The sequence below is a fragment of the Halichondria panicea genome, chromosome 12, assembly GCF_963675165.1.
Source record: "Halichondria panicea chromosome 12, odHalPani1.1, whole genome shotgun sequence".
In the NCBI taxonomy this organism is placed as follows: domain Eukaryota; kingdom Metazoa; phylum Porifera; class Demospongiae; order Suberitida; family Halichondriidae; genus Halichondria; species Halichondria panicea.
In genome coordinates, this window is record NC_087388.1 from 4,410,887 (window position 1) to 4,435,567 (window position 24,681).

At 41.2% G+C, this 24,681-nt stretch overlaps 2 protein-coding genes across 2 annotated transcripts; both read left to right on the forward strand.

Annotated features, from left to right (window-relative positions):
* Window positions 1-63: 63 nt before the first annotated feature.
* On the forward strand, window positions 64-12,515 carry LOC135345249 (digestive cysteine proteinase 1-like). The gene is made up of 10 exons (XM_064542656.1): window positions 64-519; window positions 926-1,098; window positions 3,167-3,277; window positions 6,951-7,074; window positions 8,676-8,889; window positions 8,972-9,156; window positions 9,235-9,326; window positions 9,889-10,062; window positions 11,210-11,399; window positions 12,199-12,515. Exons 1-10 carry the CDS (start codon window positions 339-341, stop codon window positions 12,396-12,398), a joined length of 1,644 nt encoding a protein of 547 aa, XP_064398726.1. The 5' UTR covers window positions 64-338; the 3' UTR covers window positions 12,399-12,515.
* Window positions 12,516-15,742: 3,227 nt separating this feature from the next.
* Window positions 15,743-22,153, forward strand: LOC135344702 (uncharacterized). The gene is made up of 4 exons (XM_064541938.1): window positions 15,743-15,911; window positions 19,306-19,578; window positions 19,885-19,950; window positions 20,008-22,153. Exons 1-4 carry the CDS (start codon window positions 15,866-15,868, stop codon window positions 22,041-22,043), a joined length of 2,421 nt encoding a protein of 806 aa, XP_064398008.1. The 5' UTR covers window positions 15,743-15,865; the 3' UTR covers window positions 22,044-22,153.
* The last annotated feature ends 2,528 nt before the right edge of the window (window positions 22,154-24,681 follow it).

The window sequence follows — 24,681 nt, forward strand, 5'->3', positions numbered from 1 at the left end:
CATTATGATGCTATAAAACGCTGACTCAGCTAGAACGAGTGCTACATTGGAACTTGACCAGGCGTTCTTTCAGATAACGAACGGCTGGTCTCGAGGCTAAATCTTGCCCATGGAGTGTTGCTACTCTACTTAGTAGTTATAGCTCTGCACTAGAACGCTAGCTATTAGTAGCTGCAAGAGTGAGCTAGAAGAGAGCTGCAGTGCAAGGCTCTGCCAGGAGCCCATAAATAAGAGAAGGAGTGGCCTAACAAGCGCATGCTCGTTATATGAGATAGTTTGCATAACTGTCAATTTAATTTGTGACCTCCATTTTCCTAACGGGGAGACTACTTGCAAAGATGTTGAGAGCTCTTTCCCTTCTCCTGGTAGTCCAGCTGTGTGTTGCACAGCAGCTAGAGTGGCCCAAACAGTACACTGCCAAGGGTCACATCATCCTGCCTTACGGAGAAATTGTGGAGCCCTTCACTGCCTATGTGGACATGAGTGGCAAGGGAAGGAGCAGGATAGACTATTATGGAGGTAACTTGAGCTGCAGCTGAATAAACACGGTCATTAAGCTTAGATCTACCAGCTTAGATCTAACGTTATTTTGTTCACATTGACACTCAGAATTGATACTGAGGGCTACATTGTTAAAGTGGCTAGCTACATTGTTTGAGTGTGCATGCATGCATGCATGTGAGAATGTTTAGTATTTCAATGTCAAACAGTATATACAACCCTTAATTCTCACCTCACTTGAAATGCAAACCTTAGAGAAAACATATCCTACACACTTGAGGTCAATTGGAGGAGCATTTCTGCTTTTTGCTTTTAAAATCACATTTTTAGAGTGAGGTGAAAGGGTTGTATATCAGGTAAGACAAATCTCATCCTTCTTCAGGGGCATTCCATCAATTTAAGCGCCCATTAATTTTTCTTGTAGGGTCGGCTATCGACCTCAACCTCGGAGACCAAGGCCAGCATGGAACAATCTTCAAGATTGCCTACGAGACCACTCAAGAGTTTGCCAATGTCATGACTTGTTTTGGAGTGCCTGGAGTAGTAGGAGCCCCTGTGACCCCGCAGGGCGTACTGCCAGATATTTCCATGTATAAGGTACGGTATGATTGTGGACACAGATGAACTGTATGGAAGTACCGTTGTTGAGATGTAGACAGGCTGAGGGTGCATGTGCTTTTAAATATGACATGATGTCTCTTTATGCAGCATGGTGGGAGAGGCTGCTGGCAGATGGTATAGAGTGCGCATGCGTAGGACTAGATAGTTTAATGTTTCAAATCGAATCAAAGCAGCAACATGTCCAACGTCAATTTTAAGCTTCCTAGCTTTTGGAACAAAGCTTTATTGAGAAAATCTGCCAATTTTTTTGTTGTGTTGAAGGCTATCCATAGTACAAACACAAAGCTATGGTAGCCAGGTGCAGACTCAGATTACACAGAACGCCAGACTGACCAACTACTAAGCCTTAAGGAATCCATAATTGACCACAAATTATCCCCCACTCACCACGCTAATTGAACCGAGGCGCTGTGGCACGCCTCGGATTACAGCAGTCTTTCTGTGTGTCTGTTTGTTTGTTTGTGATTACATGCAGTAGACTGTCATTAATCCGGCCACCCTTGGGACAGTGTAACTTGGCCGGAATAGTGAGATGGCCATAATTTCAGAAAATAGCCACGGCTAAAAAGCGATCCCTATTTTGCGGTTCTGTCTCGAGGATAATGATCATTTTGCTCTCTATTTAAGTATAATCCGATTTTATCTGCCAAACCACACCCAAAACGTCGTATCCGGCCGTAATAAACGTATAAAATTACATAAAAAACCTAGTTTGGGGCAGTAAACATCTAGCTAGCAATCCGTGCTAAACTAAATGGCCGGTATATCGAGATGGCCATACTTAGAGAGCCAGAATAGCGAGAGTCTACTCTGTGAGTCTTCTCACCTGGGCAGTGCCATTGCATGCGCTGCATTTACAGGATCGAGTAACACATTAGATTTACAGTAGGCTCAGGGGCGTAGCTAGGGAGTTGCTAGGGGTGCTCGAGCACCCCCATCCATGCAACCTAAGTCAAGTACAAAACACAAAGAAATGTATATCTAGTTGAGCACCCCTTCTCGTCAGATCTTTCTGCAGTTTGCTAGCTAACAATTATAGGCAAGCAAAATGATTCAGTCTCTAAACTGTGAGCTATTCTGGCCTAATCTATAAACTATAGTTCTCTTTCGTATAGCTAATAGGCTTCTCTATGCAAATAGAAGATTGGGCCACGCCCCACTAGTTAATCATGACACCATTAATAAGAGGTGTGGCTTCCTGTCAACCAAATTTCGGCGCTTCGGGCCCTCTTTCATCTATGATAGCATCCCCTTCCGATCAAAATTTTGGCTACGCCCCTGAGGCTCTCACCCGCTATTCCGGCTCTCTGAAGTATGTCCACCTATATATATTGGCTATTTGGTGCTATTATGTTTACTCACAAAACTCGCCCTGAAATGCGGCTACTCGCTATTCCGTATACTGGCCGGTGCTGGCTGCCCCAAACTATATTGTTTATACGTTTATTACGGCCGTATATGACGTTTTGGGTGTGGTTTTGCAGATAAAATTGGTAGAGGAACATAATAATTCATATCCTCGAGACAGAACCGCAGTCATTACATTCGAGGTAGGGTCGTTTTTAAGCCGCGGCTATTTTAACCAACTCGCTATTCCGACCAAGCTGCACTGTCACAAGGGTGGCCGGATTAGCTAACTGTAATTGTGCCAGATTTTCTCATAAAAGCTTTGTTGTCGAATAAAAGCTAAGAAGCTTGAAGGTTTGCACGTATATCACACTAGCTTGAACCATTTGTACTGGAAAGGCTCAGGTCTGCATGTAACTGTACAATTGCCTCTTGCACTGGAAAGCACTAGCACTCATAGCACCAGGTGACACACGATACTACCTACCACTAGTTAAAGAGTTGATCAGCTTCGATCTACATCAAGCCTGGCTATAAAATGTATCGTGTCTGGCTTGTAACAGCTGCACAACCTCTTGTACTGGAAAGCCTCTAGCTAGCTAGCTCAGGTCTGCATCTAGCTATACAATCCCTTGTACTGGGAAAACCCCTAGCTGAAATAATATATATTGTTCAATGTGCACTCCCCCCTGTACAGTATGCGACTGACTTGATGTACAACGGTGTGATGTCAGAGGTCTACATGTCCAGTAACACTGAGGAAGAGAAGAACAACAACTACACTCTCATTGTCAGGAAGGATAGTAAGGTGAGAGGGTTTGATCGCAAACCTTAAATTTAAAAAGTGTCCAATTCTACTATCAAGGTTTCATATAAGATTTTTAGCTAGGGAGGAAATGACGACGGTCATAGGCTACCGAAAATTTGGGGGGTCCGGGGAGCAAGTTGGCGGAATAATTGTCTAAGATGCATGCAATTTTGGGGGTTTTTGTGCTTAAAACTATTAATATAGTTCTTAACTGTTTTTACAGCATTGTACACACCTTCACATCGCCTTAAAAAATGTTTTAAGCAAGAAGCAGAACAGCTACTCAAATTGACCTCAAGTGTGTGTACAGAGCCTATGGTCCCACTATATGTACACTGCTAACGTTTTATTGTATACCGTTTAAATGCCCATCATCTCGTTTAAATGCCCATGGTAAAAGCTCTGTCTTTGCCAATAAACGCCCATCTTAAATAATCGCCCATGTGTGGGCATGACACTGTGGGTGGAGCTGAACTAGCACGTGGAACCAGTTGCAAGCGTGGCAGCATAGAATAATAGATACTTTTTATGATGGCAGAGAGAGAGAGAGAGATATCAACGCAGAGGGAGAAACACCATTCCTATGAGCTGTGGCAGCAGCCAAAAAGAGCATAACTAGAGCACTAAAGTGCAAACCCTCGGCTGGTGACATGATTATAAAGAAACCATATAATGCAGTGCATTGCCATAATTATAGTGATGTTGTTATCATCATCATGCATGCATGACTTGCACAGCAACTCAGGAGCAATAAAACTAAACCAGACTGGAGGCATGCTGAAACATTTGAGAACAGGTAGTAGTACTATATAGATATATGCACTGTGGATTAGGATCACAGCAAAGAGAAGCCTGGAGTCTCAGAGAAGTATGGCTCCAGGTCCTGCTGGATCCCAGTCAGCTAAAGCAAGCTTTCTACTTTAGTGACCCTGTTCCATTGTTCCTGGTATATACAGCTTTCTACTTTAGTGACCCTGTTCCATTGTTTCTGGACCTGGTACAGGATCACTTCAGTTATAAGTAACACATGTGCAAGTTCTGTTCAAGCTATATTTTGCTCGCTTTTATTAGACAACGAAGCTTTAACACCGAAAGCTGCCACTATTAGAAGTACTGACTTGTTGTGTGGAGGCTACCCATGCTGTAAACACAGTGGTAGAGCATCCAGGTAAGCAGACCCAGTCACAAGCTTCTTAGCTTTTGCTCGTTTTTATTTGACAACGAAGGTTTAACATGAAATTCTGCCACTATTAAAACTAATAACTTGTTGTATGAAGGCTATCCATGCTGTAAACGCAGTGCTGTGGCATCCAGGTGAGTAGATTCACCTGTCACAAACAAACAAACAAACAAACCAAACGACTACTATAACCCGTGGCCGCCCACGCGCCTCGGGTTAATAACTGCTGCTGTGCAAGAGTTTGGAGTAGACATGACCAATAAACGCCCATTTCAAATAAGCGCCCATCTCGTTTAAACGCCCCCTTTACAGATTTCGATATGAAATAAACGCCCGGGCGTTTAATCAAGTACATACATTTTATGTATCTGATATAATTATGTACTCTCTTGTCTGAACTTTTGAACTGTACCATGGGCTAGATCAAAATGGATATAAGAGGCTTTTTCTCAGATTTGACTGATAGCTACATGTAGAATTACATGTAGATTATAATTATTTCTTCACTGTACCACAATTTAGTATGACATCATTAATTTTTCATATTTCCAGGGGAAATCCCAGGGCTTCCACCTCTGTATGAAACCCTGACCATAGATACAAGAGAGAGGGATTGGAAACGAGGCTACCTCGCGGTACAATCCATGTTTCCTCGCGGTTTTATCTAGGCTGTGTTCTAGGCACAAAGAAAATCTATATAGAACAAGTACAGTACAGCTCTCACTATTCAACTCTATTGGAGGCAGTTTCTTCGTAGGAAGCTTATAGTGTCTGTGACAGTGAGAGCGAGAAGTGTTGTTGGAAGTGCTGTATATAGTTAGCTATAGAGTGCCAGTCAGAGCAAAACTCCCAAATAACAAAATAAACTGTGTCTTGTGTCTTAGGTGAGATCAAGGGCTTATAAAGAGAAGAGGGCCGGCATGCAACTCAACTATCTACCCTATGTAATCATCATAATTATATACTTTATATCAGAGGCAAGATATACTACAGTGGTGTAGGGAGCAATTTCTCAATGGAGGGGCTCTAGTGTTTTGAATGGCAAAAAGTACGACTATCTACATGATTATGTCATCTCTAGCCTAGAAAGATGGGGGGCTCCAGCCCCTGGAGCCCCCCTCCCTTTCTACGCCACTGTACTATAAATAGAATCCATTAGTGTACAAAAGTCAAGCATTCCACTCACGTGTAATGTCTAAAAATAGTAACAGATGAAGTGTTTGATGAGTCTGAAAATAGCCTGAGTGAGTTGCATGCCCTCTTCTCTTTATAAGCCCTTGGTGAGATCCAGAGGGGGCCTTTTTCTGCCAGCCAATCCAATTGCCAGTCCATGTTTAATAAGCAGGAAAAGATTTAGTGCTAATGAAAGCGCATTACGGTAACAGAGTGGCTGTTATAAAGTAGGAAATCAAGAAAAAAAACTGTAAGAGGTGGCTTACCTCGAGTGTCCCCCAATAACAGCACAAGGCACTGGTAAAGACTGTTTATAAACGATACCTGCCTGAATGGTCGTTTTTTATAGCAGAGATTTCGAGCAGCTAAGTTAAACGCTATCATAGCCACCACATTAAAAATGAAACGGGGATTGAGATCAAAGGACTTCTAACCATAAGCATCAAGTCTATATATGTACATTGAGCACGTGATCTGCTGCCGTTTCCAATCTCTTTTCCTTAATCATATATACTAGCCAATGTTGAGTGCCCATAATTATTTTAAGTTTGCATGGAAGGTCCAATTTTAGAGCTGATGTATATTGTGCATTTAATTTGTAGCTCTATGTGTGTAGACTCGCAGTTGAGATACTCCTGTATTATTTTATAGTGATTCATATTATAATGAAAGCACCACGGGTGCTGATGCCTCGGTGGAGGTGCCAAAGCTACAACTACTAATAGCTAGCTTTTATACACACATTGATTATAATTATCATGATGAACAATAATTTTGCTGCATGCAATCAACCGAATAGTGGGTAATGTGATCAACCATGATTGTTGTTAAAAACAATCGATGCCAAAAGTTCAAGTCTAAAATTAACGGCTGCAAGTCAGCAGGGCCTTGCAGCTCTCTGCTCACTCTTGCAGCTACTAATAGCTAGCGTTCTAGTGCAGAGCTAACCACTAAGTAGAGTAGTAACACTCGGTGAACAAGTTTTGCTACGGACTCTTCTGAAAAGGCTGCAATGGCGTTCCAAGTAAGCAAAACTAGGCATAACTCGAGAACGAAGCATTATTTTGTAAATCCACGAATTAAATCCAAGTAAACATGACTAGAAGCCTATAGAAACTCTTCCTTGCACTTGATTTATCCTTGAGCAGCTGTAGCGGTCTACACACACACACACACACACACACACAAACACACTACCGTATACCTCGCTTGCGCATGCGCACCGAGGCATAATAACTGTAGCTTGATTACATTTAAATGTGCAGTAGCAGACAATCATTAAAATTCCCTTTTCATTATTAGCACATTGTGTTTCTGCAGAATCCTATAACGCTTCGATTTGTTGGCTTTGATCGGCTCTTTAACTCCTACTACGATGAGTACGTGATCGAATATTCTGACTTTGAGACCACCTTGGACGCTACTGTGTTTGACTATGCCAGCAGTGAGTTTGTCTAAATATGTAGTGGAATACTTGCAGCACTATAAGATTATAAGACTCACAAAAACATTTGCAATGTGAAAAATTGCTAGGATTGGCTGGAGGAAACACCAAAAAGCGTAGAAACAAGAAAGCGGCGAGAGCATAACTACAACGTCATTCACATGTAGATCCATGTTAAATTTTTGGCTGGTAGTTTTTCCCGCTAATATAATGTACCTCATGAACACTATAGCTGTACATGTTCATGACGTTGTAACGGATTAGAGTTATGCTCTCGCCCGCTTTCTTGTTTCTATGCTTTTTGGTGTTTCCTCCGGCGGCAATCCTAGCAATTTTTCACATTATGGGTCTTGTTCCCATGCTTTTTTGGTCAGATCGTCGCAGTGTGGATTATAAGAAATCTGACAGGAACTGACTTATGTCAGACCATAACCAAAATGCTCTGTCATTGTAGTTTCTTGTTCTGCCATGACTGTCGCAAGGCCCGACTAATGAGGAAAGTCTAGGGTCTGAGACATGGATCTACCATGCATTATTATTTATAGCTCATTGACGTTCATTCTGATAAAATATGATATGACAGTCTAATTATTAATATGCACAAGTGAAAGTTTAGTCATTGAACCATCCTATAAGTATTCAGCCAGTGAAATGGTTGACTCATCTTGACCAGGACTGGTTGTAGAGCTGGATGTGCTTGTCTTGCTCAGATTCACAACACAGTCATGGTATAGTGTTTAGTGATCTTTCTCCAGTTTAATGGACTTGCCTCTTCCTACATATAAACTTGTCTCTCAGGCTGTTTGACAGCTAAATGCTGAGAAGAGTGACGGTTAGAGGGCATAGCTAGCTAGCTATTTTACAATCTATTCTTAATTTCGCACGTGGCTATTTAGCTTGCTGAATCAGCATCCAATAGCAACTAATTAGCTTGCTGAATCAGCATGCATAGGGTGGGCGCATGCGCAACTAGATCTCGAGTACAGAGCTAAACTGACCGGTTATTCAGGTTCTTGGGTCGGTAAATAGCCGAATGCCGACCGTTATAATCCACACTGCGTCAAATAGAGATGTTAGAGTTAGTGGCAGCATGTTTTCGTAAGTTTGCAGTTATTCAGGTGTTATTAGTGATGTTTGCAGATTTTCAAAGGACCAGAGACTATTTATCAACCATGGCTGCATACAACTTCTCAATCCTAAATTGTAAAAAAAAAGCTGCAAAAGTAGTCAATGGCGTAGGAAGTAATTTCTCAATGGGGGGGCTCTAGTTTTTTTAATGGTAAAAAGTACGGCTATCTACACAGTTTAGCTTGAAAAGTCATCTCTACTTAATATAGCCTAGAAAGATGGGGGGGCTCCAGCTCGGGCTGGAGCCCCCCCCCCTTCCTACGCCACTGGTATAGTGCCAATCCAAGTTAAAGCAGCTTATTGGCTTTGACAATTATGTTACTGTATATAGTCGTGTTAGGACACAGTTATGGTTTGCCTTCTGTTACCAACAGATACAGCTAGCATCCGTTTCATGTGCAGCACACAAAATATAGCTACATGTAAAAGCAATATTGTGTTACTGTGAACTTTGTCCCCCCCCCCCACATAAGAATTCACTTGCAAGGGTTTCCCTGGTCCCGGTGTAACTCTCCCTATGATCGAGAACCCGATGTTTGAGTTTGTGGGGGCAAGTGGCTATGAGGAGAAGCATCGTAGCTACAAGGTGGACTCGGATTTTGAAGAGTTCAAAGGTCACCACAGCCGTAAGTATGAGAGTGAGGGGGAGGAAGTAAAGAGGAAGACTCACTTTAGACACAACCACAGGTGCGCACCTTATTGTGGCAAGATTCTCATATCTAACTATTTTGTTACTATTTCCCCCGCCCACACACCACACCCTTTGCAGGTATATCCACTCGATGAATCGTCGTGACCTCCCCTACAAGCTGGGGGTGAACCACCTGACTGACCTGGCTGACGGGGAGATCTCTCGTATGAGGGGCTACAGACACACCCCTAACTCCCCTCGGGGCACACTCTACAAGCCCTCCATCAGTGACGTCCCACAGAACTACAACTGGAGACTCAGAGGTACAACTACTGGGTGTAATTATTATAGTTTTGTTCTATTGGTTACGTGTCTCCCCTCCCCCGCCCACCTCATTCTAGGAGCGGTGACCCCGGTCAAGGAACAGGGTCTCTGTGGCAGCTGTTGGAGTTTTGGGACTACCGGTACACTAGAGGGGTCTCAATTCATCAAGGTCCGAGGGTTAAAGTACTTTATTGTAATTGTAGCTAATGCATGCATGGGCTTAACTACGTATTGCATACCGTATAGCAGGTATATTTCGAGGGTATAAATTTCGCGGAATGACCGTTAGAAAGGTTTTTGCGGATTTAATTTGCGCGGAATAGCAGCCTTTTTGCATCATGCATGGATGCGATATTAAATTCGTGGGTATAAATGTTCGCAGTTTTAATCAGGGAAAAATGCGAACATCGAATTATACCCGTTATACGGTAGCTAGAAATGAGCAATCAAAGTTCTGTAATTGCAATGAAGTGATAAGGTTTTCTAGCCAATTCAAATAATTATAGCCTTATATATAATTGTGAACTCTTTCATATGGTGTATTAAATAAAGTCAAAGGTTCATTCATTTTTTCGAGGATTTTTTACGGAGGCTAGATGGGGGAAAGCGTGAGCAATACCATCTGATAGAACTATTTCTAGAAACCTGCAATTTACTTTGCTCCCTTTACTGTGTACACTAAGTATTTCACTTATTATTAGCATGATCATCTTTTCCCAATCCCCCTACAGAACGGTATGAAAAATCTGAAGGCGTTCAGTGAGCAATCTCTCATAGATTGTTCCTGGGGCTATGGCAACAACGGTTGTAACGGGGGAGAGAGTGAGAGGGCGTACAAATGGATTATCGAAAACGGGTGCATCCCAACAGAAGAGTCCTATGGGGGAGGGAAATTCCTCATGCAGGTGGGTGGAGTTTACCAAATTCTACATAACAGTTGTACTAAGCATCTTCAGCAATAATTACATGCAAAGCATGTAAGTGTGACAATAAAACCGTAAGTTACAGCTCTGTATGTGAGATTTTAGGTGTGATGCATGTATGCTACAAATCTTGTAATAGTACTATAGTACTAGTGTGTATATCTTTAGTCAGTGCACTCCAGCCATGGCTTGTAGTCAGGTACTTCCACGAATGCAATATTGAAAACTAGAGTGTTGTCTTTGAGGTACTGAGTGTTCTTGTCAGCATTGTAGTCGAAGTCAGCGTGGGAGATGAACGTATGGTAGCCATATCCTCTTTGTGCCCATCCACCACTTTGTGACTGCCATCACTGTCTGCTGGGAATGTGCTTGTGTAATTGTTCTTGTCCTCCAGTTGATTAAGTAGCCCAAATGTCACTGCCCCAGTGAACGAAAGTCTATACACATGATTATTCCTTGGCTTTACAATGGGGGGGGGGGGGGGTGGTGGTAGTAAGACAATCGTTTGTCTCCTCAACTGTTTCCAGCCTGGATTTTCTTTCCACGTTGGAGTAGACAGCCTCTAGTAAAACCGAGCAACACAGATAGTTATTCGAGGTCACTTCCGTTTCCAATCCCTCTCTTCCTTAATCTATGATTAGGTAGGATGCCATGCCTTTTACATGTACCTGTGGGAAGGGACTGGGAGGGAAGGTGACTATCGACTACTTGTCTTCACTACCTCGAATCGAGGCCTCTTTTCTCAAGAGACTGGATTCGAGGCTATCACTGTGTTCACTGTGGGGTTCAAAGAAACGTATTTAACACTGGAGACCACACCCTTTTTCTTTTCATGGTTGTGTAGTCTCACTCAAGATTTCATTTCAGATTTCATGCTTGATTTCAAGTTGCATGGGCTCTACGATATTTTCAGCCCCTCGGCTTAATTTGATTAATTTGAAGCTATACTGCCATTTTTGTCATGTAATCCTATGTGCTTTCCCCTGCATGCTTACTGCATGTACCCTTATAACAATGGAGTGCAACCTAGGATCTAGTTGAATATTATTAATTTTGCTGGTGATAGGTGAGATTGTTCTGAAGGTTTGATGTGCACATACCGTTTCCCCCACCATACACACGAGTGCAGGATGGCTTCTGCAAGGTGAACGAGAGTGAGTGTGGTGCTAGGATCTCCATGTACGTGAACACTGCCCCTGGAAACGAGACTTCCCTGATGATGGCTATCGCTGAGAGAGGACCCATCAGTGTCGCCATTGACGCTAGTCACAAGTCCTTTAATTTCTATTCTCATGGAGTCTACTATGAACCAGCGTGTGGTGAGTGTGGTTGGTTGGTATCTAATCTTACGCTTTTGCTTCTATGTATTTTCAGTGAATTCAATTGTTACTATTAGTCATGCAGTGGCGGATCCAGGAAAAAGGAAATGGGTTCTAAACAAACGAGTATGCAGCATAACATTTTTGGGGGGTTATAAACGCCAACTTCTGGTCACACATTGTGCAGTAAGAATAGGGAAATCACATTCTCAGCCAGGGGAAGTCCCATATTAGACTGGCGTAGAGCTGCTACAAACAGTAACTAGCTAGCCTAGGCTAATGATTGACTTTGAACACTCTTTTGTCAGTTGAGGTACAATCATTGAACCAAAATTAATTACAATAGCTATAAATTGATAAATAGCTAGCTATAGTATAGCTGTACTAAAGCGTAATAGATAGACGGCATGAAAACTGGGTTTCATGGCACACTGGGATCTCCCTTTGGATCTGCCACTGTATCTATTCCCACATATACATTGATGCCTACGAACGTAATGAGTGAATATGGATTCGAAACGTGTCACATTACTGCAAATTTTTGTATAGAGAGACTGAGTGTTTTATTACGGAAATCAAATTTCGGGAATATTGCGCAGATTTGAAATTTTCATGGTCATGAGACTCATAGCAAGCTTGCTATTCGTTTAATAGACCTGCAAAATCGATTATTATAACGTTTGCAACAGTTAAATCCTAATTCAATTAACCTATAATTATAATTACATGTTATGTTTCATAAACTGCTGAGCCCACCCAATCTTGCCAATTTTATTAATTTTTTGATTCCCTTCTACAGGTAATGGAGTGGATAACCTCGATCACCAGGTCTTGGCCGTGGGTTACGGGACGCTGACCCCTGGTGATCCGGACAGTGATTACTGGTACATCAAGAACTCGTGGTCCACTCACTGGGGCAACGATGGCTACGTGCTCATGAGCAGGAAGAACAACAACTGTGGAGTCACCACTGACGCTTCTTTTGCTATACTGAACTAACTCTTAACCTGTTTTTGAGTTGACTGAGTACATACTTTTATTTTCGTATGTGTCCCCCTTCCCAATTGCTTTGCTGCTACTATTGAATAAACCTTGGGATACATTAAGTTTGGTACAGCTCTTGTTGAATTTATGGCTGCATGCTTGTGCTGATGCTCAATATTTGAAAAGCGTTACGTGTGGTAGAGAATAACTCTTGACACAGCACATGACTCGCAAGTCATCACTGTTACACAGCGAACAGCTTGTGAGTCTACACTGTACAGTACATGCATAATTATTATATCGAGTAACACGTTGACCATATAGATATTGACAATTAATGCAGTTTAGACATGCATGGTGTCTCCTTGGAATATACCCCTCGAAAGATAGGAAATTATCGTGTTGACTACATCTTCATACTAACGAATGCTACTATACACGCATTCCTTAACATCTAACTGCTGATGGAATTGTAGAATGTTCGAAATTAGATTGTGAGCAACGGAATCTAGAAATGATATAAGTGGCGAATCATTTGATTTAGCATGTTCTACAATTTAAAAATATGCTCCATGATGCCTCTTATACATTATAGAGGCAAACCAATTATAGCTGTAAGATAGAATGTCACCCATGAGGGCCCTTGAGGGGGGAATTACCCCATTATTAATATTGGTGGACACTATAGGTGTACATGTAGATTGTCCCCCTGAACAGCCTATAATTATACTCTAGGGTATAGGGGATCGCCAACACTAAACTAAAAATGTTAACCTCTTAAACTAGTTTGTAGAGACTTGTATTATATGGCCTTGCGATAGAAAAGCTATAGGACACGTACAGAAAAGAATATGGTATAGGCTCAGACGTTTACGATAGCCCTACGCATGCAGGCAATGTGAATGTACGTGTTATTTGTTGTTACTTGTTGTTCATGTTGTTGTGAGTGCATTCACATTTAAGCACTTTTTTGGTGGTCAATATTTACCAGATCTGTACCATAATTATATACATAACATGCATAATCGGAATAAATTGGGAGAGGACCGACATAAAACAGCATGCAGCTAAAATTAATATGTATGCTAGAATCTATACCACTTATCAGTTCATTTGTCAGTTCATTACTGTGTTCGATAAAATAATGCTTGATGCATGGGCGGTAACGCACAACTTAGCTTGGAGGGGTTTGTCCACCAGATATATATAAGTAAGGGGCTACCGGGTGAGACGCATACGCGGTGGCCAGATTTGAGTGTTGTTGGTCTTTGGTCCATGGATTGCATAGGTAGGCTGTATTTATGATTACGGATGTCCTAGGTGATTGGAACTTGAGGCAACAACATTTGGTGCGTGCATGTTCAAGCCATAGGAACACATGATAATCACAACAGTTACTATATTACAAGGTGTAAACTAACCCTTCTGGCCTTGTGTATGATAATAATGCTAGTATATAGCAGTCATGACAAGGCTGAGTGATATGTTGGAGGAAGTGGATACTGCATAAATATACAGTATGTATAAGCATCGATGAGCATGCATGTAAAATTATATTATTGCTCCCTCAATTAAGGCAAGGGACCCCAGTTGCTATGATACAGACCCCAAGTGGGGTATAGGTTATAGTTATGCCTCAGATTCTGAAAACACACCTTCATAAGATCAGCAATGATCACCCTCACTGGCAGAAAATATACCCTCATAAGATTAGCAAGCATGCACCATTGCTGGCAGAAAGTACACCTTCATTATACAGGGTTTTGCAGAATTCTTGCAACAGGGCTAAACAGACACAGCAATGACTTCCATATATGGAAGTCAAGTCAACTGCTGACTTAAAATATTGTGTGTACTATGCAGGGTGTCATACTGCTCATACAGAGGAGGGATATGATTATATCCTTCCTCTGGCTCCAATCTCCCCCCCCCCTAAAATGTGCATTTAGGTACTCAGTTGTATTTGAGTGCCCATAGCGGTATAGGGTATCGAAATAACTGTTGACCTTTTTTTTTTATGTTCTGGTGATGTTTCAAATGGTAATGTTTGAAAGTCCCCTCTCTAATTGCAATTGTATGACACTCTGGTATGTGTATAATTATTTGAATGGCTTGAATTGAAAGTTGTCCTGTGAGCCTAAAAGAGAGCATCATGCACAAGATCAGGAGGACATCCTGACAAGATTTAAGGTGGTGCATGGACGGTGTACCAGGTGGAAATGTCGTAAAGTTGGTGACAAGACAATTTGCTTCAACTGTGTGCAGAACTGTTGCTCTTTTCAATGACACCCTGATAAGCATTTCCATGGTGCACCACCCACCACCTTAATTAAATCTTGTGAATAAGCTGATGCTCTCTTAATTAAGGCCCCAGGACATCTTTTAATTCAAAATACAGATACCTGCACATGTACAATAATAAAAGTAATAACAAAATTAATAGTAAAAGTCAGCAGTTGACTTCCATATATGGAAGTCATTGCTGTGTCTGCTTAGCCCTGTTACAAGAACTCTGCAAAACCCTGTACCCAAAATATTATAGTCAGCAGTTGACTTCCATATATGGAAGTCTTTGCAGTGTCTGTTTAGCCCTGTTGCAAGGATTTTGCAAAACCCTGTATTAGCAAGCACCCTCACTGGCAGAAAAGACACCCTCGAAAGCACGCTCAATGATGTATGAAAACACGCCCTCATTGAAATTTTGCAGTCACCCTAATTTTAATACTAATATATATAATATCACACCATACTAACTTGCTCTGCCATTTTGTTATGAAGCAGCTATAGAGTGGTTTTTCCCTGGGAATATCCCTACTGCATGTCTAACAATAATTATGGTTGCACTTTTGGTATTAATTTTGTGCATGTGCATACCATTACATATAGAGAATTTCGTCAGATGTCAATAATCGTCAGCTAAAAATGCGCAAACAAAACAAGAGATTCTAACTAACTGCACACACTAATAGGTAGCTATGGGGACTATGGTTTCACCACAACAACCCTACACCACTCAGAATAATTGTCACAGGTATACAGCTGGCACAGGGAAGTCGTATCGTATCTACATCAGACTACTCGGTTATTCACAATCATAATAAATAATTAATACTAAATTCATTTCATAAATAAACAAAATTACGACATTGTACCTGTACAATGATGCTAATCACTGTACAACAAATACAAAATTGCTCGCTCGCCCCAAACATGCTTTGCATGCTCCTAGTTATGGATCTATATTATAACTATACTGTAGTTCCTCTAGTGGATCAGCCAGACCTGAAGGACGTGATCCATGAGACTATACTTCCCCGTTTATTTTTCATAATTATGCATGTATGGGCGTGGCAGTGGTGGCGCATATGCACAAAGCCCCACTGCACTATATAAGGCCACTATCTTCAATACTGCATGTTGGGCTTGGACACTCGAGTAGAATCTACCTACAGACACTCTCACTCTGAAAGACCAGCTGCCCAATGGCTACTTGTGGACATGAGAGTGGACAGTCATCGCCACTAGTTAGTGAGTTCGAGTATAGACAAACTAATTGAAGAATTCTACATGGTCTAGTAGATCTTACGGTGGCCCTGAAGGTCGCTCAGCAGTTGTGTTCTCTCAACTTGGTGTTCTGCACTTGAGCTTCGCTAGTTGAGCCTTCGCTAGTTGAGTGATCGCTAGTTGAGTAATCGCTAGTTGAGCCTTCGCTAGTTGAGTGATCGCTAGTTGAGCCTTCGCTAGTTGAGTGATCGCTAGTTGAGTGATCGCTAGTTGAGCCTTCGCTAGTTGAGTCTTCGCTAGTTGAGTCTTCACTAGTTGAGCCTTCGCTAGTTGAGTGATCGTAGTCTCGAATACCCGCCTCAACCTAAAAGCTTGAGTCTGGTCAAACTCACATATGAACTTTGTTCTGCACAGTCAACAAAGTCAAGTGGGCTACACGCCCACAAGCATAGTGATAAAGCCACAAGCCACCGCATGTTAGGGACAGAACATACACAGAGGGCTATATCAGACAGTGTATCAATTAAGGCTAGGAGTTGAAAGCCTACGAGAAAAACACTGAGCTTGAAGCCATCATTGCACAGAGCTAGAGGGCTATGAAACCATGGTCGACGGTCACATTCACTTAATTAAATGAGCATTTAGGCTGTTAATTTCGACAAGGTGTTCCAAAGGTCCTGTTGCTAGTCTGGAGAGTTCTAGTATCACATCCTTACAACTCTCTCCATGAATGTTCCTACGTCGCCTTCTGTCAGGGGCTAATTCTTTCTACTAGTAACAATCCATGCTGCCGTGGCGGTTAGCTATAATGATATTCATGTAGACTATAATTTTATTCATGTTTCACACCCACTTGTGGTCAATTAAATGTCCAAGAAATTCCTGGACACACTTGAACCAAACCTCAATGTGAGTTTGACCAGACTCAAGCTTTTAGGTTGAGGCGGGTATTCGAGACTAGAGTGATCGCTAGTTGAGTCTTCGATAGTTGACGACCTTTGACCTATGGGTGTGGTTTGATGCACTAAATTTAGGTACATGCAGGCAAGTACGTGCAGCAAGTGGCAAGATCCAAGCTGTACAATGGCAGTATACAGCACTACCTGCAGTATATTTATCAAGAGATATAGATATAGACAACAACTAGAGCTACAAGACAAGTTGTACAGAAATATATACAGGCCATAATTTATGGCCTGGGCATAATACTATTGTTATTTCATGTTCTGTTTTGTGAAGTTAGTGAAAAAATAATTATTACTCAAAGAAGAATATTATTCAAAGATGCTCATGACAATGTACGTGGGGGCAACTCAATAACTAGTCAATAAACAAAAGAGCGAGTGATTTGACTGATGAAGATGTGTATCAGGTTGCACAATGAATACCAGATGAGATAGATCTACAGGTTCACTACAGTTAAACTCTTCTTACTTCACTTCAGTGGCTAGCCAGCTAGCTATTCTTTATCTTGCAAGCTGCTTCTCATTATGGTCTCGCTAGCTAGACTAGGTAGCTGCGGTTACCAACAAACCACACCCATAGCCTTATAGGTCAAAGGTCGTCAACTATCGAAGACTCAACTAGCGAAGCTCAACTAGCGATCACTCAACTAGCGAAGGCTCAACTAGCGATCACTCAACTAGCGAAGGCTCAACTAGCGAAGCTCAACTAGCGATCACTCAACTAGCGATCACTCAACTAGCGAAAGCTCAACTAGCGAAGCTCAAGTGCAGAACACCAAGTTGAGAACACAACTGCTGAGTGACCTTCAGGGCCACCGTAAGATCTATACTAATTTCAGCCTGAATAGCCACGGTGATACCTCTAATTAAGGCAACCCTCCAAATATGCAACATCCTCGAGCTCAGGCAATTTTCTGACCTCTAAAAGTAGCGGACTGCTGCAGTGACAACATTCTAAATGGCGCGAATGTAACCACACCCTAGCCTTGATTCTAGCCCACTGGAAAATACACGTTTAGAAATCGAGGCAAGTAGACTGAGTAGAGCTACCTCCAATTAGATGCAAACTATGCGACACCAAGTCTTTGACATCATTTTTACCTCTAAAAAAGCAACCTCTGGCTTCCTAATTATTAAAAAGTGTCGCCTTAATTAGTTATAGTAGCTAGCTCTACACAAGTCTGACTTCCCCTGGCTGAGAATGGGATTTTCCCTAGTCTTACTGCACAACGTGTGACCGGAAGTAGGCGTAACCCCAAAAATGTTCGCACGCTTGTTAGTTTGGAACCCCCTTTTCTGGATCTGCAGTCTATTGATAATCATTAATGATGAAGTTCACTGCATTATTAGCCGCGGCCGTTATTATATATACGATATACACCTATATACGCCTATATACGATTACAGTGGAACCTCTCATAATGGACCCTCCCACTAGAGGACAACCTCTTTATAAAGGACACTAGCTAGATTAAAATCAATATATAATTACACAGAAAAAACCTCCCACAAGCGGATGTTCTTGATTCCGGACAGAGGACAAGCTTCGTTCTCCCAACTGACTAACTCTTGTGTAAAATTGCCTCTTATAAACGGACAAACAGGAAACCACACCCACATTTTATGTCCAATATGGTAGTAGAGGTCGTTTATAATGTTATTGCTAATACTGCAGATCTACGTAGATCAATCGGTGAGCGACTTCATTTGAGAACAAAAGTTTTGTTTGATTCAATTGTCAATGAGCGAAAGAGTTCTATTGACCCGTCGTACAATACACATATATAGTATAGCACAAACTTTTTGAGGCATCACTTAAATTTCGTAGAATTGCCTCTAAAAAGCAATTCGTTGAATAAATAAGCCCCTTAAAAATGTCACGCTATGCGGTATACCTGCACTCCTGCGTACAACATAAACGACAGAAAAATCCACGCATAACTCGCTAACATACTATAGCTTTGCTCGCCCTATTATAGCTATATATAGATCAGTAAGCTATATTAAAGCAATATACTTATGGGATTGTTATCCTCCTAGTGATTGAAGCACTGCATGTCCTTTTGTAGAGTTTCAGTGTCTTTATTTCATGTCCTTTTTCAAGTTTGAATTAGAGAGTCTATATAGCTATTGAAGCCAGCCGTTGTATAAACTTAATAAGATGCTCATAGAGCACAGCGGCAAACATAATGATTAACGGAATAAGAGACCTGACAGCCAACTTACTCAATGAAATCTGCAGTGACGTCTGTATAGAGCTAGAACTACAACTGTATAAGTGGTGAACACATGGGGTAACAATGCTATTTATCATGACTGTAATAACTTGTGTGCATGTCACATAAAGCTTACAGCCATGCATGAGTGGTATTAGAGACATTCAAGTGTACGGATTGTTTTTTTAGGGCATGAATTTACCCTACACATGCACATGCACACGCACACACATACAGAGAAGTGTGGTGACCTGTCTACACTGTATGTAAAACTATTTCCTGCTTGTGCTAAATGGTACAATATTGGATTGAACCTGATGCTCAGTAATGACGTACTGGAAAAGATAGGGATTGCACAACATGACAATACTGAGAACTGTCTACGTGAAATGCTGGCTAAACGACTGCAGGCAGTTGGTCCCCTCTCGTGGAAGGAGGTGTGCAACTGTCTCCGATCTTCAACCGTGACTCGTAACGATGTGGCAGAAGAGATTGAAGATTGGAGAAAAGGTATAACAAAAAGCTATAGTTTTGCAAATAGCAATTAAAGTGGTCAGGCCAACTTGTAAACTGTTGTTGGAACTTTTCATACAGTGATGAATTTTACCTAAAAAAAGGTCAGCGTACGCATTTTGCTATCACGATGGCTCAATAATCACTCACAATATTCACGACTATTTAATACCAGGAAATAATAATTATTATACAATTTTCAATACTGACGACCATTACCTACCCAGCTATAAGTGGTCAGGCTACGGCCTTAATATTCAGCAACTATATTATATATAATTGTAACATTTTTACATTCCATAGAAACGGCGGGTAACGCGCACTCTCAATCGTTTGTAACTGTTTCTCCTTTTTCAAAATCAGCGACTGGTAAGTTTTGGTAATTGTTCAGAATCTATGTATTTAGTTATTGTAATCTCAACCTAGGTTCCGTAACTGATTTCTCCAGCCTTGAAGACCAAGTTAAACACCTGGAGTCAAAGTTTCAATTGCTGACAAATGAAGCTTACCGATTGCTCAAGCAATCTGGTGTCAGTATAGACGATTTCTACGCTACTATATCAAGCATGAAACTCTCACTAAAGCACCTTGCGGGAAAATATGTCAGAGAATGTTTTATGAAAACAAGCAACTTTTCGATGATTTGGGGTGATTTAAATCAATTCTGGGATTTCTTCAACTGTGAGCTTTTCCAACACGTGGTTCGAGTCATGTTCACTGAAGATGACAATCCTTTGCCGAGCAAACTAGCCGAGTACGAGAATGAACTGGAAATATTTCTTCATGGAACAAAGCTTTGTGATTTCGTTGAGTATTGGCCATTTACAATCACAAAACCAAAGCAAACATCGATAAAAAAGCTTAAAAGAGTAATCGTTACTGTATACAAGAAATGGGAAGATTGCACCTTGCACGATGTAAAGAAAACTAGAAGAATTTTTTCGAAAGAGTTTTCGCTACCTAAAGAGTTTATGGTTCTGGCAGGTGTTAGTGAGAGCAGTGTGTGCATCCTCTGGTACGTTCCTCCTTCTCTGGCTAGCTCAATAGAGCAACAGATGAAACAAGGAAAGAGTGGCTTTTTAGCAGACAATAGCTTTTTATCCATCAATATCGATGGTGTCCAACTCGACCTCTTAACTCCAGGCCAAAAGAGAATGTGCACATCTATGCTAAATTCATTGGAAGACAAAGACCAGCTGACCGTATTTCACTGGCTGTTTAAAAGAGGTTACAAAGTTTATATTGCTGATATCCTTAAAGAAAGGAAAATGAGAATTCATGTAAATAACTCCTGGTCTGATCGCGACTTCTTTGTGGCTAGCTACTGCATTGCTCGGTCAAACTGTGCATGGGTTATTGATTTTAGTGGCTCATCCATAGAAGATAAGAAGATGACTTTGTTCCTTCAAGCACTATGTAGTGCCAATAGAGGAGAGCAGGGAAATGCTTTCATCACATCAATAGACTTCAGGTCTAATGATCTCACCTCACAAAGTCTCCGATACATGCAAGACATTCCTGCTCACTTCCTACACCACCTGAAGACGCTTGATGTTTCCCATAACAATCTTGACGGTACTGCTATGGCCCACATTGCTAAAGCCATACCCCACATGCCTTCACTAAATAGCCTTGATCTGAGCTGGAATCCTATCATTATCCAGAGAGGAGGTGCATGTCTTTTATCAGCCCTATGTGATCACAACGCCTTGAAAAAACTAAATTTGTCAGGGACTAATATCGCCCATGCGGACTGTGAACAATTAGCTCGACTCTTGTGTTCTAGTCAGTGCCTTGAATCGTTGGATGTCAGTGGCAACTTTCTCTCCTCTAACAGTGTCCACACTTTGCTTAGAGGACTTCAGCTAAACAGCTCTCTGACACAACTGGACGTATCACACAATAGCATTTCCCTGGAGGCCATGATGACTCTATGTACTTATCTTGGAGACGATGACAAATGCAAACTGGAGACATTGGATCTGTGGGGCAGTAACATTTCTCCAGAATCAGCTATTGAGCTAGCACACGGACTCAGTCGAAACTGTTCAGTGAAGGAGCTGAGCGTGTCGTACAATCCACTTGGAGACAGTGGAGTGGCTGCCCTCGGTACTGCACTAGAAACAAACAAAACAATCACTGAACTCGAGTTATTTGACTGTTCCATCACTACCGTTGGAGGAGCAGCACTGGCATCATCTCTGATGGCCAACTCAACAATAGAGGAGCTGAACATTAGCCACAATTCGTTAGGAGGAGAAGCCATTCAACGATTTGCTGATCTAATACAACACAACGACACATTAAAGAGGCTAGATACTAGCGAGGATGACTCATTAACTCAATCTGATATTGATATCCTCTTCAAGAGTTTAGCAAACAATCTATCACTCGAAGAGCTGAGACTGCCATATTATCTTAAATTAGTTGAGGACACTGACCAGAGAGTGGTGTGGTGGTAGTATATAGTCTATAAATTAAAGGTGAAAGCACCCGGGTGCTGATGCCTCTGTGGAGGCACCAAAGCTATACGACATGAAGCTTGGCTATTTATTTGTGCAAAAAGTGGGAAATGATCAACCATGATTGTTGCTAAAAGGATACCAAAGTCCATAGTTTTATGAATTACATCTGCATAATTTTTGCTGTGGCAAAGGTCATTAACCATTACCGTATAGCAGGTAATTTTCGTGGGGTAAAATATTCGTTATTTTCGTGGGCAAGCTGACCTCCACAAAATTTTAACATATAGGCATGGCTTACCGGAACGTAGGAATGCAGTGCAGGCAATGAGACTCACGAAAACCACCGTTTCTCGAGTTGAACGAATTTTTTACCCCACGAAACTTACCCGGTATACATTTAATCATAATTTTACCTATGATAATTTATTAAACATGCATGTGTCTAGAGTAGTGTATAGAGCATCTTATTTGTCCTACATGAATGTAATGCAGTGCGGATGAATTCACTTACATCCACCTGCATGCATGGCTAGTTGGCTACCCTCTGGATGGAAGCTAGTCATCTCAGACTGTCCCATGCAGAGATAGTCATCCACTGCACCCATGCATGCATGTACTTGCAATTGTGAGACTGAACACCTTCTATTTTGAACTCGGATCACCTTGAAGTGATACACACATTTATAATTATGGTATCGCTTGTCATGAACATTTTGGTCAATAGCTCAACCTGTTACCTAAAATCCATAATTTTTATATAATTTAAAATGATACTATAATTATAGTGTGAATTTTGTGAAAATTTGAAAATGTAGCTAGTTTCTGGGTAGTGAAAAAATTAATCAACAATTGTATAGACAACAATTTATGCTTCCAAATAACGCTTAATTGTGCAATGGCACTTTCTTCATTCAGAATAGCGGATGCATGGAAGACACCTATATACCTGCATGGGAGTATACATGTATATGGATGTGAGATAGAGAACAGTTAGAGAAGAGTAATCACACATGACATTATAATTCGAAGCTCACACATAATTATTAGTGCACTGTCTGTGTTAACCCAAACAATTTCAGGGGTAATAATTTGAATTCCTTGAAATTTCAAGCCAAGTACTAACTGTAATGTTTCAAAGTATTTGCATGTATTGGTGTTTTTTATAGGCCCCCTTCCTCACTTTTGTCAACCTTTGATGAGTTATTTCATGTTTTAAGTAGTCTAAATAGTTGTTCAATTTCAAATCTTATTTTACTAGGTGACTTTAATGTGAATGTTCTGTCAGCAAATAGTTCTTTGTGCAATCACCTTGCAAATATTACTGACTGCTTCTCTCTAACTCAGGTGGTGAAACAACCCACACGCATTGCAGCTGATGGCACATCAACTCTTATTGACCTCGTTCTTATGTCATCTCCAAGAACTCTAAAGTACTGTGAAACGGTGCCTCCACTAGCCAACTCTGATCATCTTGGCATCAGTCTACAAGTGAAAGTTCGTGCAAACTCTCACACTCGTACGCACACAAACAAAGTATGGAGATATGATTATGCTGACTTTGACAAAGCAAGATATATGTTGGCTACATTTGATCTTACCAGCTTCATACACCCAAGTTCTGTTGAGTCATCCTGGAAAGAGTGGAAGAATGTATTCATGACTACTATGAGAAATTGTATTCCCACAGCAGAAATCGCAACCCGAAAGAATCTTCCTTGGCTAACGAAAAATATAATAAGAGATATCAAAAAGAGAAACTATTACAACAGACTTGCCAGAAAATACAACAAACCCTCTGATTTTGCAACCTACAAACAGATCAGAAATAAGGTTGTGACCACTCTCAGACGGAGTAAACAAGATTTCTTTAGCACCCTCAAGCCTCAGTCAAAAAAAAAAAATTTTGGACAGCTCTGAAATACCTGAGAAAATCAGATAGCTCTATCCCATGTCTTGTAGTAAATGGCTGCAAAATCGAACAGGATGAAGAAAAGGCCCAGGTCCTTAACAAACAGTTTTATGCAAATTTCAACCATTCACTTCCTCCTCTTGACCCAGATTCCTTTAAACAACCAACAAGAGACTTACCTGAGAACTTACGCTGCACAGAAGATGAAGTATTCAACCTGTTATCAAATCTAGACACCACAAAAGCAAATGGTCCTGACGGAATCTCCGCCAAAATGCTGAAGGCTACTGCTGAAACGATCACCCCAAGTATAACAATGCTTTTCAATATATCGATAAAAAACTGTGAACTGCCATACGACTGGAAATTGGCTCATGTCACTCCAATACCCAAATCAAACGACAAGTCTGATCCCTTAAACTATCGCCCTATATCGCTACTCTCCATCCTTGTAAAGCTCCTGGAAAAACATATGTATAGTAAAATCTTAGAACATCTAAAAGATATATCTTTCCTCTCGAATAAACAATGGGGTTTCACTAAAGGAAAATCCACCACAGGTGCGCTGCTTACGGCAGTGCACAATTGGCACAAACTGCTTGAAGATGGTCAGAGTGTATGTGCAGTCTTTTTTGATTTCAAAAAAGCATTTGACAAGGTTCCTCACTCGATATTGATGAGTAAGCTAACCAATCTGAACCTAGATCTCCATCTGGTATCTTGGGT

What these genes read in the sequence shown, in the direction of transcription:
- LOC135345249 (XM_064542656.1), top strand. Translation starts at nt 339, where the DNA reads ATGTTGAGAGCTCTTTCCCTTCTCCTGGTAGTCCAGCTGTGTGTTGCA. An exon ending in AGGGGTCTCAATTCATCAAG is followed by an intron (nt 9,327 to 9,888) that starts GTCCGAGGGTTA and finishes ATCCCCCTACAG; the next exon opens with AACGGTATGAAAAATCTGAA. An exon ending in GAGGGAAATTCCTCATGCAG is followed by an intron (nt 10,063 to 11,209) that starts GTGGGTGGAGTT and finishes ACACGAGTGCAG; the next exon opens with GATGGCTTCTGCAAGGTGAA.
- LOC135344702 (XM_064541938.1), top strand. Translation starts at nt 15,866, where the DNA reads ATGGCTACTTGTGGACATGAGAGTGGACAGTCATCGCCACTAGTTA. An exon ending in ACAGTCATCGCCACTAGTTA is followed by an intron (nt 15,912 to 19,305) that starts GTGAGTTCGAGT and finishes ACACACATACAG; the next exon opens with AGAAGTGTGGTGACCTGTCT. An exon ending in GATTGAAGATTGGAGAAAAG is followed by an intron (nt 19,579 to 19,884) that starts GTATAACAAAAA and finishes TACATTCCATAG; the next exon opens with AAACGGCGGGTAACGCGCAC.